Source organism: Leucoraja erinacea, chromosome 30 (genome assembly GCF_028641065.1).
Source record: "Leucoraja erinacea ecotype New England chromosome 30, Leri_hhj_1, whole genome shotgun sequence".
Classification (NCBI taxonomy): domain Eukaryota; kingdom Metazoa; phylum Chordata; class Chondrichthyes; order Rajiformes; family Rajidae; genus Leucoraja; species Leucoraja erinaceus.
The window spans coordinates 3,162,242-3,179,060 of record NC_073406.1 but is presented as its reverse complement, the minus strand read 5'-3'; the positions used below and the strand labels follow the sequence as shown (position 1 = coordinate 3,179,060).

Here is a 16,819-nt window from a genome sequence, read left to right as displayed (position 1 = left end):
ATTTTCATGTTTCTATTTATTGGCCAATGCATTCTGGTTGCAATTTTCCCCCTGAGTAAATAGGTGTTTTTTTTCAGCGGAGGAACTTTTTTCTTTATTTGCTCCCACACCCCTTCAGTCTCAGGGTTTTTTTCAGCTAAGTCTCTACACCCCTTCAACCAAGTTTTGGGTGACCGAACCTAATTATCTCCTCATGTGGCTTATTGTTTGATAACACTGCTGTGAATTGCCTTGTGGTGTTTTGCCAAGTTAGACATGATGCATGTTGTTTATAGCATCAACAATCCTTTATTTTTGGAAATAATTCCTAATCAGGTTGCCGGCTTCAAGGATTTGTTTCCACACACCCACCCCCACCCCACCCATTTTTCCCAGCATGTAAAGACATTGAATAGGACCTTGCACATTCTATGGACATCACAAATCTCTGTTTAATAACATTCAAAAAGAGTGCAGTGTAATGACTATTGTACTGTCAGCAGCCTAGTTGTGGTAAGGTGGGTCTAAATGAGCTATAAAATAATATCCACATAATTTGTATTTGATTATTGGCTGGGATCCAGGGTAATTACCTCTTCTTCAAATAATGTAGTGAGATCTCCTGTTGCGAGAGAAAGCTGAGCCTTAATTTAGTGTCTCGTCCAGAAGTCTAATTTTAACAGAGCAGCAGCTAGTCACGGTTATATGTTCAAGACTCAGAAGTGGAACTTAAACCCAGATAGAGTGGATGTACAGAGGATGTTTCCACTAGTGGGGGAGTCTAGGACCAGAGGGCACAGCCTCAGAATAAAAGGAGGTTCATTTAGGAAGGCTGTGTAGGCCAAGCCAATGGATATTTTTAAGGCAGAAATAGATAGATTCTTGATTAGTACGGGTGTCAGGGGTTATAGGGAGAAGGCAGGAGAATGGGGTTAAGAGGGAAAGGTAGATCAGCCATGATTGAATGGCCTAATTCTGCTCCTATCATTTATGAACATGAACCTTGACCTACAAGGGTACTGATACGGAATGAAAGATGATACCCAAATATTTATGACTGTAGACGTCTGTTATAACACAATGCAAGAAAATTAAGATTTTTATAATTAATGTACAGGTAGTTCTGCTATCAAGCAATAGTTGTGTTCAAAGAACCCATGTATTGTAGAAAATGTGTTATTACAACAATTGTGTCAAAGGGGGTCTAGGTTTAGAGAGTTTTAGACTTGCAATAGCAAAGTTATTTGTTTGCACAGGGTTTTCAAAAGTAACGTGTTTTTAACAGCTATGAATTTATTTTTGGTTACTACAAGCTGCATGTTGCATTGTTTAATAAAGTATCATCGCACAAGTGTTAATAGCAGCGGTTGCTGCAGAGGGGTCTCGACCCAAAACGTCACCCATTCCTTCTCTCCAGAGATGCTGCCTGTCCCGCTGAGTTACTCCAGCATTGTGTGACTCTTTGCTTGTCAATCTCCATGGCCTGCCATGGTTGAAGGAGTAGCTGTGTTTTTAAGAGACAGTGCTGTCTGATTACTATTGGAGGTTCCATTGAAAAAGTATTTTGCCAATGACTGCTTTTTTTTTTTGCTTTTCAATTTCTAAAGTAACTTGGAAGTGGTTCTCTAATTCCCATTGAAATCACGCTGCAACCTATTCTGCCCATGTAATACAGATCCCCAATTCATCAATTGCTCTATAGAGTTGTAGAGTGACAGTGTGGAAACAGGCCCTTCGGCCCAACTCGCCCTCACCGGACAAGAATGTCCCAGCTACCCTAGTCCCACTTTGCCTGCGCTTGGTCCATAACCCTCCAAACCTGTCCTATCCATGTACCTGTCCTATCCATGTACTTATATCCAGTTAGCATTATAGAAATGCCTGTTGTACCAGAGATTGTACCAAGATTTTTATTTTTATTTTAAATAAGTTTCCCACAAATGTTTTAGTAGTTTTCCCCAAAAATACAATCAAGATGAAGGAAAAACATCAGTTAACTTTGATGGTACAACAGTTATACATCAAAGATAGACACAAAATGCCGGAGTAACTCAGCGGGACAAGCAGCATCTCTGGAAAGAAGGAAGTTGTACAAGTCATACAGACTCTGCCTTCTGCATTCACCACTAAAAAATCTAATTAAGTAGACTTCTTTGATTTTATCTTCCTGAGAGCTAACGTTAAAGATGTGATAAATACAGGAGATGACGGCACATTGCTGCTGCTGCACAGCCCCAGGGCCTAGAATTTGTTACTGACTTTGGAGTTTGCAAGTTTAGTTTAGAGATACTGCGTGGAAACAGGCCTTTGCCCTCCCCCGAATCGGCGCTGACTAACAGGCACCCGTACAATAGTTCTATCCAACACATTGGGGACAATTTACAGAAGCCAATTAACCTACAAACCTGCAGGTCTTTAAAATGTGGGAGGAAACCGGAGCATCTGGAGAAACCCAAGTAATCACAGGGAGAACATGCAGACTCTGTACAGACAGCACCTGTGGTCAGGATCAGACCCAGGTGTCGGGTGCTGTAAAGGCAGTGACTCTACGCCTGCGCCACCATGTCCCCTATTTTCTCTCCCTGTGACTGTGTGGATTTTCACCCTGTGCAAAATTACCCCTTAGTGTTCAGATTCAGATTCAGATTCAATTTTAATTGTCAGTGTACAGTACAGAGACAGAGACAACGAAATGCATTGTAGGTAAATAGTAAAATAATCAAAGGGGGATTGATGGGGTGTGAGAGAGGACACATTGAAGGGGTACAGAGAAATAAGGAGAGGAGGAATAGTACATAAGGGACTGCCCTGCCGGGGGATATCATGGATCTGATGGGCGGAATGCCGCTGCCTGTCTTGCAGTAAATCAGTCAAACCAGCAAACCCAGCCTTGGGTTCCCAGGGCAGACACAGTGTCTTTGTTGCTTTGTCTTGCGTCATTCTCCGAGGTCTGATCTCAGTGGTTATGTGCCACATAATGTAACTACGTGGCAGTTCCTAACAGAGGCTTATGTTCAAATATCTTAAAATATCGTGTGAGGGGAGTTAATTCTCAGCATTAAAGTCAAGCCTGAAAACACTGTTTAATCTAGACCAGATCTTTGAGGGTGTGTGCTGATTATTATTTAATGTTGCTGGGATTGTCTCACTGTGGTAATAAAATAATTGATGTGCAAGAATAGTTGCAGGTTCATGTTTGTAAAACTGTCCTTTCCTGAACAGGGTATCTCGGAAGGGGAGCATGTCCACCCAGGAGTGAGAAGTAAAACTCCACAAATATCCCAGGAGAGCAGACTGTCGGGGCAGGTGGAACTACACTCACCTCACATGCAGCATCTACAGAGGGAGCGCGTTCAGCCGGAACCCAATCCAACTTCCTATCCCTCTCCGACTGGGGTGTCTTTGCCAATCAAACACGAACTTTCCTCGCCTCACCAAACACTAACCCCAAAACAGCCGTCGTTTATCTCCACGCAATCCTCGGCACCGGGAGCAGCCCCGTCGCCTGTGATCTCCAGGACGGACCATCAGACCGCGGCAAAGCCAGAACCACTGGCATCGTCGTGTTCGCAGAGGCCCGTGGACATGGTGCAGCTTCTAACTGTAAGCACCAACTTCACGGCCGTATTTAAGGGGCATCTTGGGACTTGCGTACCAGCGGGAGAGTGTAAAGTTAAATAAACCCACGCTTTCAAATCTCTGAGGGTTGAATGCGGTCGGTCACATTGGTGTTGTCTCGTGATCGCTGTTCTCTTTTATCTGCCGCTGTTGTCAGTGAACTCTTTCGCTTCTCAACTCGTCCACTTTGTTTTGTGCTTCGATTTCATCCACATCCCCACTCTTTTTACTCTAACGCACCGCTTTCAAAGATACTATATATTTCACAGTAGACAAAAATGCTGGAGAAACTCAGCAGGTGAGGCAGCATGAAGGAAATAGGCAACGTTTCAGGCCGAAACCCTCGGGTTTCGGCCTGAAACGTTGCCTATTTCCTTCGCTCCATAGGTGCTGCCTCGCCCGCTGAGTTTCTCCAGCATTTTTGTCTACCTTCGATTTTCCAGCGTCTGCAGTTCCTTCCGAAACATATATTTTTACAGCGATTGATTGAACGTTGCCGAAATGCAGCAGGTTTTAGAGGATTGTGTTGATTTGCATATTAATTTAGAGGAAGTAATTGATTTACATTTGAAAACTTTGGTCTCTTCAGAAATACCCGATAGTGTGGCAGGGTCTGCTAGCTCTTAAGAACGACACAGCTGCGGTGCAACTCCATTTTGTGTCCGGCAACAACGTGCTGGCCCACCGCTCGCTTCCCGCGTCAGAAGGTGGTCCTCCTCTCAGAATCGCTCAGCGCATGCGGCTGGAGGCAACGCAGCTGGAAGGCGTGGCACGCAGAATGACGGTAGGTGCCTCTAACATGCCTTACCGGCTGTGGCATGCAACTCTGCTGCATTGGACATTGTCGGTTTAATTGGTGGAGGGGGGGGGGGGGGGCATTTGCAAAGTAGGTCCCATTCCCCATCCGACCTCTCTTTCCTGGGTCTCCTCCATGGCCAGAGCGAGCAACACCGGAAATTGGAGGAACAGCACCTCGTATTCCGCTTGAGTCTGCATCCTGCGGGCATGAACATTGAATTCTCCCAATTTTGTTAGCCCTTGCTGTCTCCTCCTCTTCCTCTGCCCTCATCCCTCAGCCCTCGGGCTCCTCCTCCTCCTATTTCCTCTCTTCTCCCCGCAACCCCCCCATCAGTCTGAAGAAGGGTTTTGTCCCGAAACGTTGCCTATTTCCTTCGCTCCATAGGTGCTGCTGCATCCGCTGAGTTTCTCCAGCATTTTTCTGTACCTTCGATTTTCCAGCATCTGCAGTTCCTTCTTAAATGCAAAGTAGGAAATGTTGGTTGGTTCAGAAAATTAACTCACCCGAGTTTTGGTTTTCTAGGTGGAAACCGATTACTGTTTGTTGTTGGCATTACCTTGTGGACGTGATCAGGAGGATGTAGTGAGTCAGACAGAGTCACTGAAGGCTGGTTTTATCAGCTATCTACAGCTCAAACAAGCTGCCGGAATCATCAATGTTCCAAATCCTGGCTCCAATCAGGTACGTTCTCAGAATGAAATCCATTTGCCATCAGAAGAAATGCAAAATAGGTAGATGACAATGAACACACAGTATTTGTGCTATAACTCCAGGATAAGCGCTCAACTAAGAAAACTGGGCCCAAAGTATTATCTCACTGAATATATCAACATTCTAAGGACAATAAAGAAATAACTCTGTATGCAAAAAATCAGCTACATATATGTTAACTATCTCTTTAAAAATAACTTAATCATATATATGTAAGTATATCATTGGGATTATCAAGTGGGCACCTCCCTTCACCGGCATATAGTCGAGGTGTCAGGGATTATGGGGAGAAGGCAGGAGAATGGGGTTAGGAGGAAGAGATAAATCAGCCATAAACTTGATGGGCCAAATGGCCTAATTCTGCTCCTATCGCTTATGACCTTATAAGTGGGTTGCAGGCGATGTCATTCATTCAGGAGCGACTCTCTGGTCGTATGTGGTGTGTCCACGCTGCCATTTGGAATTAGTTTCGGTGCAATAGTTAGAAATACTGCGCTGCCGCCAGGACAGCAAAAGAAGAACGGACATGCAACTGGACATTATTAGAGGGATTTCCAGTGGTCCGGAGGAAGCAGTTAATTGCACTTTGCAGTAAGATGTTGTTGTGAAGAAGGGTAGGAGCTTCAGGATGAGATAGTTGGCAGCAGGAAGATAAAGGTACCCTCTCCAACCTTGGTCTTTCCATCCATTATCAACACTGACCATGACTAGACTGTTTCTGCCGTCCCACCCGCTGAACGCACTGTGTTTACTGCCTGGCTGCATAATATTCCATGTCGGTGGCATTTTACAAGGAGCATGTGATCAAGTTACAAAAAAGGTTTTGTGACTTTTTCCAAGATTGATGAATTGAAAACAATTATTTTCTGATTGCCCCGACATAATGGCTGGAATGACGCTGATTTTACTTTCTCAACTAAATAAGACTAGACAGGTTCATGGACAGGACAGGTTCAGAGGTATATGGGCCAATCGCAGGCAGGTGGGGCTAGTGTTGGTTGGTGTGGGCAAGTTGGGCCGAAGGGCCTGTTTCCACGCGGTGTATCACTCTGTGAAATCTTATTATTTTTGCTGATCAAAATGTTTCCTGGGAAATTATATTGTTATTTTAAAAGTGACCTTTTGTCAGCGAAAGTAATTCTACAGGAAACGGACAAATGCTTTGTAAACGACACCCACTGATTTTGTTCTTTTTCTCTTCACAGCCTGCTTACGTTCTTCAAATATTCCCACCCTGTGAATTCTCTGAAAGTCATCTATCCCGCCTAGCCCCAGACTTGCTTGCCAGCATCTCCAACATCTCCCCCCATTTGATGATCGTCATTGCTTCAGTGTGAGCATTTGGCTTGCTCTTTTTTTTAAATCTCGGACTCCGTTACACTGCCAACTGCCAATCTTCTTCCAAGCAAGGCCCGACTTGGACAATGGGCCGTTACGTGTTTACAAAGTTTCCAATCCTGGGCGAAATGGTGGGCTCCAGTGGCAGAGTGGAAACCCCTCTATGTAATCCTGCACTCTCGGCGATTCCTGTTATGTGAATTGGGATTACCATTGCACTATATTAGTGACTTGGTGACTTTATGGCAGTAGATTGTTATGGATCTTATCATGGTAGCATCCTGGATCCCTCTGATGGACTTGAAGGCAGGACCTTAGAATCCCTACCTACTTCAGCAGGGCCAGGTCGGGATGCTTGTCCCCCCCCCCCCCCCCACCGTCAGTTGTAATGATCAACTCCTTTTTTCTTTTGTAAATCTCCTTTCTTTGAGAAGGAATCAAATGGACCGATTGCTGAGAGGAGAGGGATGAACAGTTGAAGCCCAAAAGGGAAATAAAGCTGGTGGGACATGCTGAATCCTTGGAACCATGAATTCAAACTTTGCTGAGATGATAAAAAACATACAATTTTACTTGTGCCAAAATGCATTTTCAGAGAAATCTTATTTTCGTATGCGGACTTTGTACTTTCATTCATTCTTAAGTGCGCTTCACTGCTCCTTAACGCCGCCCTTCAAGATGTGAGAGTATTTTATGCTTGTCAGGACATCTGTTCAATCTCATTAATTTATAAATTCTTTCCACAGTCCTTACTTTGTTTTTTTTTTAATCCTTTTTTTTTGTGTTTTTTTTTTTTTTTTTGGAGCGATCCAAGTCAGATTTAAGCCAACGTGGTGAAAAGTGGTCTCCAATACGCGGCAAAAACTGGTACTGAATAAAGAAGCCCCCTTTTCCTAGCCGATATAGGAAGGAGGGCACAAGGGGACTGGTACTCCTGAGAATATAGGGGCTGCGCTCTCTGTGTCAGCCACGAATGCTGTAACTACCTACTGACAGCAAGCCGACTCCGTGTCCTTTTTAATGGCGTTTGTACATAGTACTTTTGGAATTCTGTGCTTTGGTCTGATTAACGTGTAAAAAAGAAAGGAAGCCCAAACCCCAGACTTGAAACCGTGTTACACAGTGCTGTAAATATTTGTAAAACGAAAAACAATTCTTTCATGGTAATGTTGAAGGCACTTATAATTTTGATACACAGAATAAAAATCTTAGCACATTATAGAAGATATGGCACTAGTCTCTCTGAACTGAACGTGTAACTTGCCTACTGCCAGCAGGCATTATTTAATGTTTAAAATGCTGGAAAAATCTAAATATGCTGGAGAAACCCAGCGGGTGAGGCAGCATCTATGGAAAGAAGGAATTGGCGATGTTTCCGGTCGAGACCCTTAAATGATGCCAGTTGCTTCTCTCCATAGATGCTGCCTCACCCACTGAGTTTCTCCAGCACTTTTTGTCTGCCTTCAGGTTTGTAGGTTAATGCTTGATTTTTTTAATGCTGTCGGATTTGTTTGTGATGAGTAGCTAATCTTTTGGGCGTCTCGCAGGATTTATCATGGATGCCTGTTTCAGCTGGCGCTCCACACAATCATGGCTACTCTACATTCTGGACCTGTCCTGTGATATATATATATATATGTGAATGTATTAATGCGGACACTGCTCAGGAATGTGGTTATATAACAATATTACTAATATCCGGGAGCAATTATGAACAGCAGAATTAATTTGTTCCACATGGGTTGTATAGAAATATAGGGCTCAGATTGGTCACTTAGGAATATATTGCTTTTGCATCTGATGATGGAGTTCAAACACTCTGCCACGCTGCTGTCTTTATTGTACTGCGTTATCAATAACTATCCCAGCAATACCTAGCGTATGTACCTCTGGTCTAGTCATATCTGTTGTGTATCTCTAGTGTGTTCCCCTCCCTGACTCTTGTCTGAAGAAGCGTCTTGACCAGAAACGTCACCCATTTCCTTCGCTCCATAGATGCTGCCTCATCCGCTGAGTTTCCCAGCATTTTTTTCTACCTTATATTTCTGGTGATATTGGTGAGTGGAGTCATCACAAAGCTCAGATATGTTTTATATTTTGTTCAGATAAAAGTCTGATGTTCATTCATAGTCTTCGCTTGCACAATCTACACGCTTGGTGTTTGGAGATGGGTACCTTGCCAAGACGGGTACAACAGGACCATTGTACCAGGGACTCCAGGAGTCCAGCCAAGAATGAGGCGAAAACAACGTTATGAGAATGAAATGTGTGTTTATCACTATCACCGTGCTGCTTCGGTGACCGGGTGTGACCCCATCTCAAATATCCCGGGTCAGACCCCATGATCAAACACCTCCCACTCCAAGACGCTCAACTCCTCGCCCCTGAGCCGAGGGTTCGCTGTGCCCGTGCACATTTATGTGGCATCAGGGTCTTTTGGAGAATACATCACTGTTTACCATGGAGTTCCCAGTTCTAGCCGTAAATGAGCGATTGGGATTTATAAATAGATTGTGCAGTTCCTGCAGTAAATTTAAAACATAATCTAGGACTAAATTTATTTGTCGTGACTCAAAGTCTGTTCAAATTCCAGGCAGACGTCATAAGGGGAAGAAATAAAACCCAGCTTGAGTTTAGTTTCGAGTTACAGCGTGAAAACAGGCCCTTCGGCCCACCGAGTCCATGCCCTCGCATATTAGCATTCCTACACACTAGGGGCAATTTACGATTTTACCAAAGCCAATTAACCAACAAACCTGCACGTCTTTGGAGTGTGGGAGGAAACCGGAGCACACGGAGAAACCCCACGCGGTCACGGGGAGAACGTACAAACTCTGTACTGTACAGGCAGTACCTGTAGTCAGGGTCAAACCTGGGTCTGTGGTGCTGTAACTCTACCACTGCCCCTCACTTGAAAGTTTAAATGGGGTTTCTTTGTTTTAATTGTTCATATTCAGAGACATCTGTTGGTTTTGGCAGGTTTGTTGCCGACTCACCCACGGTTTTACGTTAGGTGGTTGTCATACTCGCTCTGTGTTGGAACTACACTGATATCCCCTCAACTTTCACAGGTTCTTGGTGATGAGGATCTGACTGTCTTCTGCAAGGGAGTTCTACGCTAGGTAAGTGTGGATGAGTGTCGAAGTGAGCGGGGAAACAGCTCCCCCCATTGGTATATTGGCCTAAAATCACAGCCATTGGTCTTATTTTGTTTATTTTCAGTTTAGTGATTACAGTGTGTAAATAGGCCCTTCGGCCCACCGAGTCAGCAGCGTTTACCCCGTACACTAACACTATCCTACTCACCAGGGACAATTTACAGAAACCAGCCAACCTACAAACCTGTGCACGCCTATGTAGTGTGGAAAGCAGCACCCGGAGAAAACCCACGCAGGTCACAGGGAGAACGTGCAAACTCTGTATAGACAGCACCCATAGTCAGGATCGAACCTGGGTCTCAGGTGTTGTAAGACAGCAACTATACTGCTGCGCCAACTATCATCTTCATCTTAAGCATATCTCCCTGTATCTAGTCTCATCCAAAAGGCAATCTATCAGTGATCAGAGTTGAAACAGCTATTTAACCTCATCTGCCCCATGCCATCAATATTTTGTTAATTGAATAACAATCTTATAAATATCTGCATCCGGGTTCTGCATTCGATTCTGTTGCAATTCTGCAATAGACTGCATTGTTTCAGATTTATTGCATTTAGTTTTGTTGATCGATATTCAGATAGAATTTAAATGACCATAACTCTTTCCACCATTGTATATGAAGACAATGAACGTTAAGAGGAGGCAGTTGAGGCAGGGACTATCGCAACGTTTAAGAAACAATTAGGTGCATGAATAGGGGAGGTTCAGAGGGATATGAGCCAGATGCAGGCAGGTGGCACTAGTGTAGATGGAACATGTTAGTGGGGATGGATAGACAAGTTGGGCTGAAGGGCCTGTTTCTGTGCTCTATCGCATGTTTCACATGTTTCAAAGGGATCTAAAATGATGAACTGAATAGGGTTAGTTAACATCTGAAGGCCACAGTGCAATAGATTGTGTAGTGAAGAACTCAATAGACAATAGGTGCAGGAGTAGGCCATTCAGTCCTTCGAGCCAGCACCGCCATTCAATGTGATCATGGCCGATCATCCCCAATCAGTACCCCGTTCCTGTTTATAATCCGTTTATAAATCTTTGCAACCCCGATGATGCAGGTGGACATATGGTTTTGGGATTTAAGTCACCTACATGAAGGAATTTAGTTCAGGATGGATAAATAGACCATTCTTGTTGTAGGTAGACACAAAAAGCCGGAGGAACTCAGCAGGTCAGACAGCATCTCTGGAGGAAAGGAAAAGCTGACGTTTCAGGTCGAGACCCTTCTTCAGTTTTAGTATTAGTTTTATCCGACCAGAAGTTCCTGAATTTAAATGATTGTCTGCCTTCCCCCATTGCACGATATGTGGAACTTCCTCAAGAGTGCAGTCTTTCAATTTGTAATAGAAATTGGCCGTTTGGTTGTACATGTCCCAGCAGAATTGCTGCCGCCACTTCCTCCTTGTTCCCCGCTTGAGTTGCTTTGCGTGGAGATGTGGCCACGTTTTCCTCTCCCCCCACCCCTAAACTCCTCCTCACCAGCATGACAATGACTCTAAGTTACGTTGAACTCTACACCACAGCTGGATGCACTCTGGAAACGTGATGGTACAAAGAATGCAGTGTAGCTGGGGTTCTTGGCAGCAAGCCCAGGAGCAAAGTGAAGACAATGCATACACTGTGCGTTCAGCCCCTCAGACATTGTGTAAACAGGCAAGGAGCTCAACTACAGAGCGGACAACAATATCAGAAACTTGGGCATTCATAGAATTCGTCTTGTCAAAAAGGCCAAAAGAGCAATATCTTTTCTATTTCATTTTCACCAGGTTGCCTAATTAAAGAATTGCTTGGGTGTATGGAATTGCTGGTGGCTCGAAGGACTGAATGGCCTACTCCTGCACCTATTGTCTATTGAGTTCTTCACTACACAATCTATTGCACTGTGGCCTTCAGATGTTAACTAACCCTATTCAGTTCATCATTTTAGAACCCTTTGAAACATATAGTCGCAGTGCGATAGGGCACAGAAACAGGCCCTTCAGCCCAACTTGTCTACCTATCCCCTATGGGTTGCTTGGTGAGTATGGAACGAGCTGCCAGAGGAAGTAGCTGAGGCAGGTCTATCACGGCATTTAAAGGTCTCTGGGCAGATACATGGACACGAAAGGTTTAAAGGGATATGGACCAATTGGAGGCAAATGGGAATAGCTTAGATGGGGCATCTTGGTGGGCACGGACACGTTGGGCCGAAGGTTCCCATGCTGCACGACTCCATAGAGAAAGTGGCAACAAGCACATAGTTCTAATCTGTGAACAAGATTCTTCTCCTGATTTTAATAACTGCATAAAATCACCAGTTAAGGTAGACAAAAATGCTGGAGAAACTCAGCAGGTGAGGCAGCATCTATGGAGCGAAGGAATAGGTGACGTTTCGGGTCGAGACCCTTTGGGTCGACCCAACGCGTCACCTATTTCTTCCCTCCATAGATACTGCCTCACCCGCTGAGTTTCAAGCATTTTTGGCTACCTTAGATTTTTCCAGCATCTGCAGTTCTTTCTTAAACAGTTAAAAAAATCTATGTATCCAGGCTAGAAACTAAAGCGTGTCTGCATCACCCCCATCCACTGAGTCAGTGCTTAGACTTCATAGTGCAAGAACCGATAAGTCCCTTTGCTTCCCTCCCCCTGATTTAAAATTGCCTGCTTGGGCAATTCCCAACACCACAACTTGGCACCAAACCTTGGTGTCTCCTGCGTGCGGCTCAGTAGAATATTCCTGTACACTTGCTCTTCAGGGACCGGGGGTATGGTGATACTTTACTGTTTATAAGGAAAATAATGTCACTGTGTTAACATACGTGACAAATTGCACTATATTGACTATAGGCAAGTCATAGGAGTAGCATTAATCCATTTGGCTCATCGAGTCTACTCTGCCATTCAACCATGGCTGATCTCTGCCTCCCAATCCCATTTTCCTGCCTTCTCCCCATTAGACACCCGTTCTAATTAAGGTATCTCTGCCTTAAAAAATATCCGCTGACTTGGTCTCCACAGCCCTCTGTGACAATGAGTTCCACAGATTAACTACCTTCTGACTAAAGAAGTTCCTCCTCACCTCTCTAAAATAGCACCTTTTAATTCTAAGACTATGACCTCTGGTCCTGGACTCTCCCACCAGTGGAAACATCCTCTCCACATCCACTCTATCTATGCCTTTCATTATTCTGTAAGTTTCAATGAGGTTCCCCCCCTCAACCGTCTAAACTCCAGCGAGTACAGGCCCAGTGCTGTCAAACGCTCATCATATGCTAACCCACTTATTCCTGGAATCATTCTTGATTAGTGGAATTCCCTGCCACTGAAGGCGATGGAGGCCAATTTACTGGATGTTTTCAAGAGAGTTAGATAACACTCTTGGGAATCGAAATGGAATCAAAGGATATGGGGAGAAAGCAAGAACGGGGCACTGATTTTGGACGATCAGCCATGATCATATTGAATGGTGGTGCTGGCTCAAATGGCCAACTCCTGCGCATATTTTCTATGTAAATTACTTACATTAGTGCAGCAGTGATGGGAGGGACTTTATGAACCTCGTTCTTTTGTACCTTACAATCCTGCCGCTAGGGTGCACAGAAAACTGGTATTAGCCTCTGCACACATCATTCCTTCAACTTCCCATGCCCACGGAGTGACTCTGTTGGCAGGTACTTAACATCATACAGCCAGAATCAAGAGCTCCCGGGTGCAGTAGTTACAATTATGAGTTTGTATTTAGAATATGTGACTTTATTATTGGGCACTTTTACTCCAATAGAAATGGACGGCGCTGCACAAATAGCTTGCAAAAACATTACAAAAAGTTCAATAATTTAGGATGGACCTCGTGGAGAATTGACTGATAATTGAAAAATAGATTAAAAAAAAAATGTCAGCATCTTGATGGGGCTGGTATTAATTTCCCAGAGAAGGTATTGATGAAGAGTTTGAGTAATAGTACTCCCACGGGGGAATAGTACTACCACTCAATGCTAAAGGAGGTGGCACAGTAGTAGAGTTGCTGCCTCTCGGCGCCAGAGATCAAGTGTGCTGTCTGTACGGAGTTTGCATGTTCTCCCTGTGACTGCGTGGATTTTCTCGTGGTGCTTCGGTTTCCTCCCACACTCCAAAGACGTGCAGGTTTGTAAGTTAATTAGCTTTGGTAAAATTGTAAATTGTACCCAGTGTGTGTGTGTGTGTAGGATAGTGTTAATGTACAGGGTGATCGCTGGTCACTATGGACTCAGTGGGCCAGAAGGGCCTGTGTCCATGCTGTCTGAAGATCAGTTATGTATTTCCAAATCAGGGTGATGTATGGGTTTGAGGGAACCTGCAAGTTTTTGCTGCCTGTGTGCCCGCAACCTTGGTCTGTCATGTTGATGGTGGGCCACAGTTTGGGAGATGCTGTCAGATGCTGAGGAAAGGGACACGTTATAAGTGATAGGAGTAGAATTAGGCCATTCAGCCCATCAAGTCTATTCCGCCATTCAATCATAGTTGACCTATCTCTCCCTTCTAACCACTTTCTCCTGCCTTCTCCCCATAACCTGTGACACCTATACCAATCAAGAATCTATCTCTGCCTTTAAAAATATCCTCCACAGCTTTCTGTGGTAATGAATTCCACAGATTCATCACCCTCTGACTAAAGAAATTCCTCCTCATCTCCTTCCTAAAGGAACAGCCATTAATTCTGAGGCTGTGACCTCTGGTCCGAGTCTCTTCCACTAGTGGAAACATCCTCTCCACATCCACTCTATCCGGGCATTTCATTATTCTGCATGTTTCAATGAGGTCCCCCCTCATTCTTCTAAACCTCAGCGAGTACAGGCCCAGTGCCGACAAACGCTCATCATAGACTCCTCTGGACTCTCTCCAGAGCCTTCCTCAGATATTGCACCCACTGGTCACTGGCACAGGATGCCAATCAAGCATGAACCTTCTGTGTGGTGTGGGAGCTTCCTCACAGTTCTGGCACTGAAGACAAGCAGGAAATGGAGAGTGTTCCATCATGCTCTGGGCTTGTCCCTTGTAGATGGGGAGAAGGCAGGAGAATGGAGTTGAGAGGGAAAAATAGAAAGGTGGAGTAGACTTGATGGGCCGAATGGCCTAATTCTGCCCCTAGAACCTATGAACAATAAATGTCCCAAACCGTGATGGTCATTGTCCATTTGCTTTTGTGATGAAGGGCATCTCACTCGGTGATTTTCTTTAATAAATAATTTGCTGATTAACATGTCATTAGATATGTGACATTTTTAAATGTCCTTTTCATCTGTACCCTGAGGCGAACCTCCCCCCCCCCCTCATCCAATATTGACAAAATGCTGGAGTAACTCAGCGGGACAGGAGGCAGCATCTCTGGAGAGAAGGAATGGGTGACGTTTCGAGTCGAGACCCTTCTCTCCAGAGAAGTTACTCCAGCATGTTGTGTCAATATCCAGAAATAAACCTCGTAGAATGAATACGTCCCGGATCAAAGGTTCAGATGTGAACAGAACTGTAGCAAGGCGTTTGCTAAAACTCCCCAGGTATTTTGTATAAATAGCATTTGAAGTTAAAAGTCTTGGTGTCAAACAGGGTAAAGCACTTAGATGGAGGGAAATCCCTTGTCCTGTATCGCCGACTACTGGCCACGGACAGGCGGTGCAGCAAGATCATTACACTCACACAAAGCCAACCTGTGGACTTTATTCCTTTCAAACGCAGGTGGCTGAGGGGAGATCTAATAAGAGATATAGAAACAGAGAAAACAGGTGCAGGAGTAGGCCATTCGGCCCTCCGAGCCTGCACCGCCATTCAATATGATCATGGCTGATCATCCAACTCAGTATCCCGTACCTGCCTTCTCTCCATACCCCCTGATCCCCTTAGCCACGGGCCACATCTAACTCCCTCTTAAATATAGCCAATGAACTGTGGCCTCAACTACCTTCTGTGGCACCGGATTCACCACTCTCTGTGTAAAAAATGATTTTCTCATCTCGGTCCTAAAAGACTTCCCTCTTATCCTTAAACTGTGACCCCTTGTTCTGGACTTCCCCAACATCGGGAACAATCTTCCTGCATCTAGCCTGTCCAACCCCATTAAGAATTTTGTAAGTTTCTATAAGATCCCCCCTCAATCTTCTGAATTCTAGCGAGTATAAACCAAGTCTATCCAGTCTTTCTTCATATGAAAGTCCTGCCATCCCAGGAATCAGTCTGGTGAACCTTCTCTGTCCTCATGTCTTTCCTCAGATTAGGAGACCAAAACTGTACGCAATACTCCAGGTGTGGTCTCACCAAGACCCTGTACAACTGCAGTAGAACCTCCCTGATCTTATATAGATAGACACAAAGTGATGGAGTAACTCTGCGGGTCAGGTAACATCTCTGGAGAACATGGACAGGTAGCATTTTCGGGCCGGGACACTTTTCAGTCTCCCACGTTCTCCAGAGATGCTGCCTGACCCGCAGAGTTACTCCAGCACTTTGTACTTAGTACTCGAGCACTTTGTGCCTTTAGTAAAAATAATTAAATGCACGTTTTAGTTACTCGCATTATCTTTCCCATTATTGAAGTGTTGCAGTCTTGTTTACTTTCAACGGCAGAAAACATGAACTAATTTATCCTCTGTCATCCATATAAAGTGATGCCTGCACATTAAATGCTTAGGAAGGAACTGCAGATGCTGGTTCACACTGAAGATAAACAGCTGGGGTAACTCAGCGGGTCAGGCAACATCTCTGGAGAGAAGGAATAGGTGACGTTTCGGGTCAAACAACCCAAACGGGTCGAAACGTCGCCCATTCCTTCTCTCCAGAGTTACTCCAGCTCTCCGCGTGCGTCTGACTTGTAGTTTTCTGATATAAAAATGTCTGGGCAAAATGTTATTTCTCTTTTCATTCTGCACAGTAGCACCACCATGTGGCCAGCCAGCGTTAGATTAGGAAAAACAACCAAAGCACAAAGTGCTGGAGTAACTCAGCAGGTCAGGCAGCCTCTGTGGAGGGCAAATGGACAGGGCATGTTGCGGGACCTTTCTCAGTCCGCAGAAGCATTGCTTGTCCATTCCCTCCACTGATGCTGCCTGTCCTTTTAATAGTCCTTTAGAGATACAGTGTGGAAACAGGCCCTTCGGCCCACCAAGTCTGTGCCGACCAGCGATCACCCAGTATACTAGCACTATCCCACACACTCGGGACAATTTATAATTTAACCAAAACCAATTAATCTACAAACCTGAATGTTGA

At 44.6% G+C, this 16,819-nt stretch overlaps 1 protein-coding gene across 3 annotated transcripts in view; it reads left to right on the top strand.

Annotated features, from left to right (window-relative positions):
• spen (spen family transcriptional repressor) overlaps positions 1-7,669 on the top strand; it is a 71,071-nt gene extending 63,402 nt beyond the window's left edge. For all 3 annotated transcript variants that reach the window (XM_055659128.1, XM_055659127.1, XM_055659126.1), the window contains exons 12-15: positions 3,202-3,582; positions 4,187-4,381; positions 4,919-5,077; positions 6,313-7,669. In XM_055659128.1, the coding sequence (XP_055515103.1) occupies positions 3,202-3,582; positions 4,187-4,381; positions 4,919-5,077; positions 6,313-6,444 (867 nt within the window). In that variant the 3' untranslated portion in view covers positions 6,445-7,669. The remainder of the gene's footprint in view (positions 1-3,201; positions 3,583-4,186; positions 4,382-4,918; positions 5,078-6,312) is intronic.
• The last annotated feature ends 9,150 nt before the right edge of the window (positions 7,670-16,819 follow it).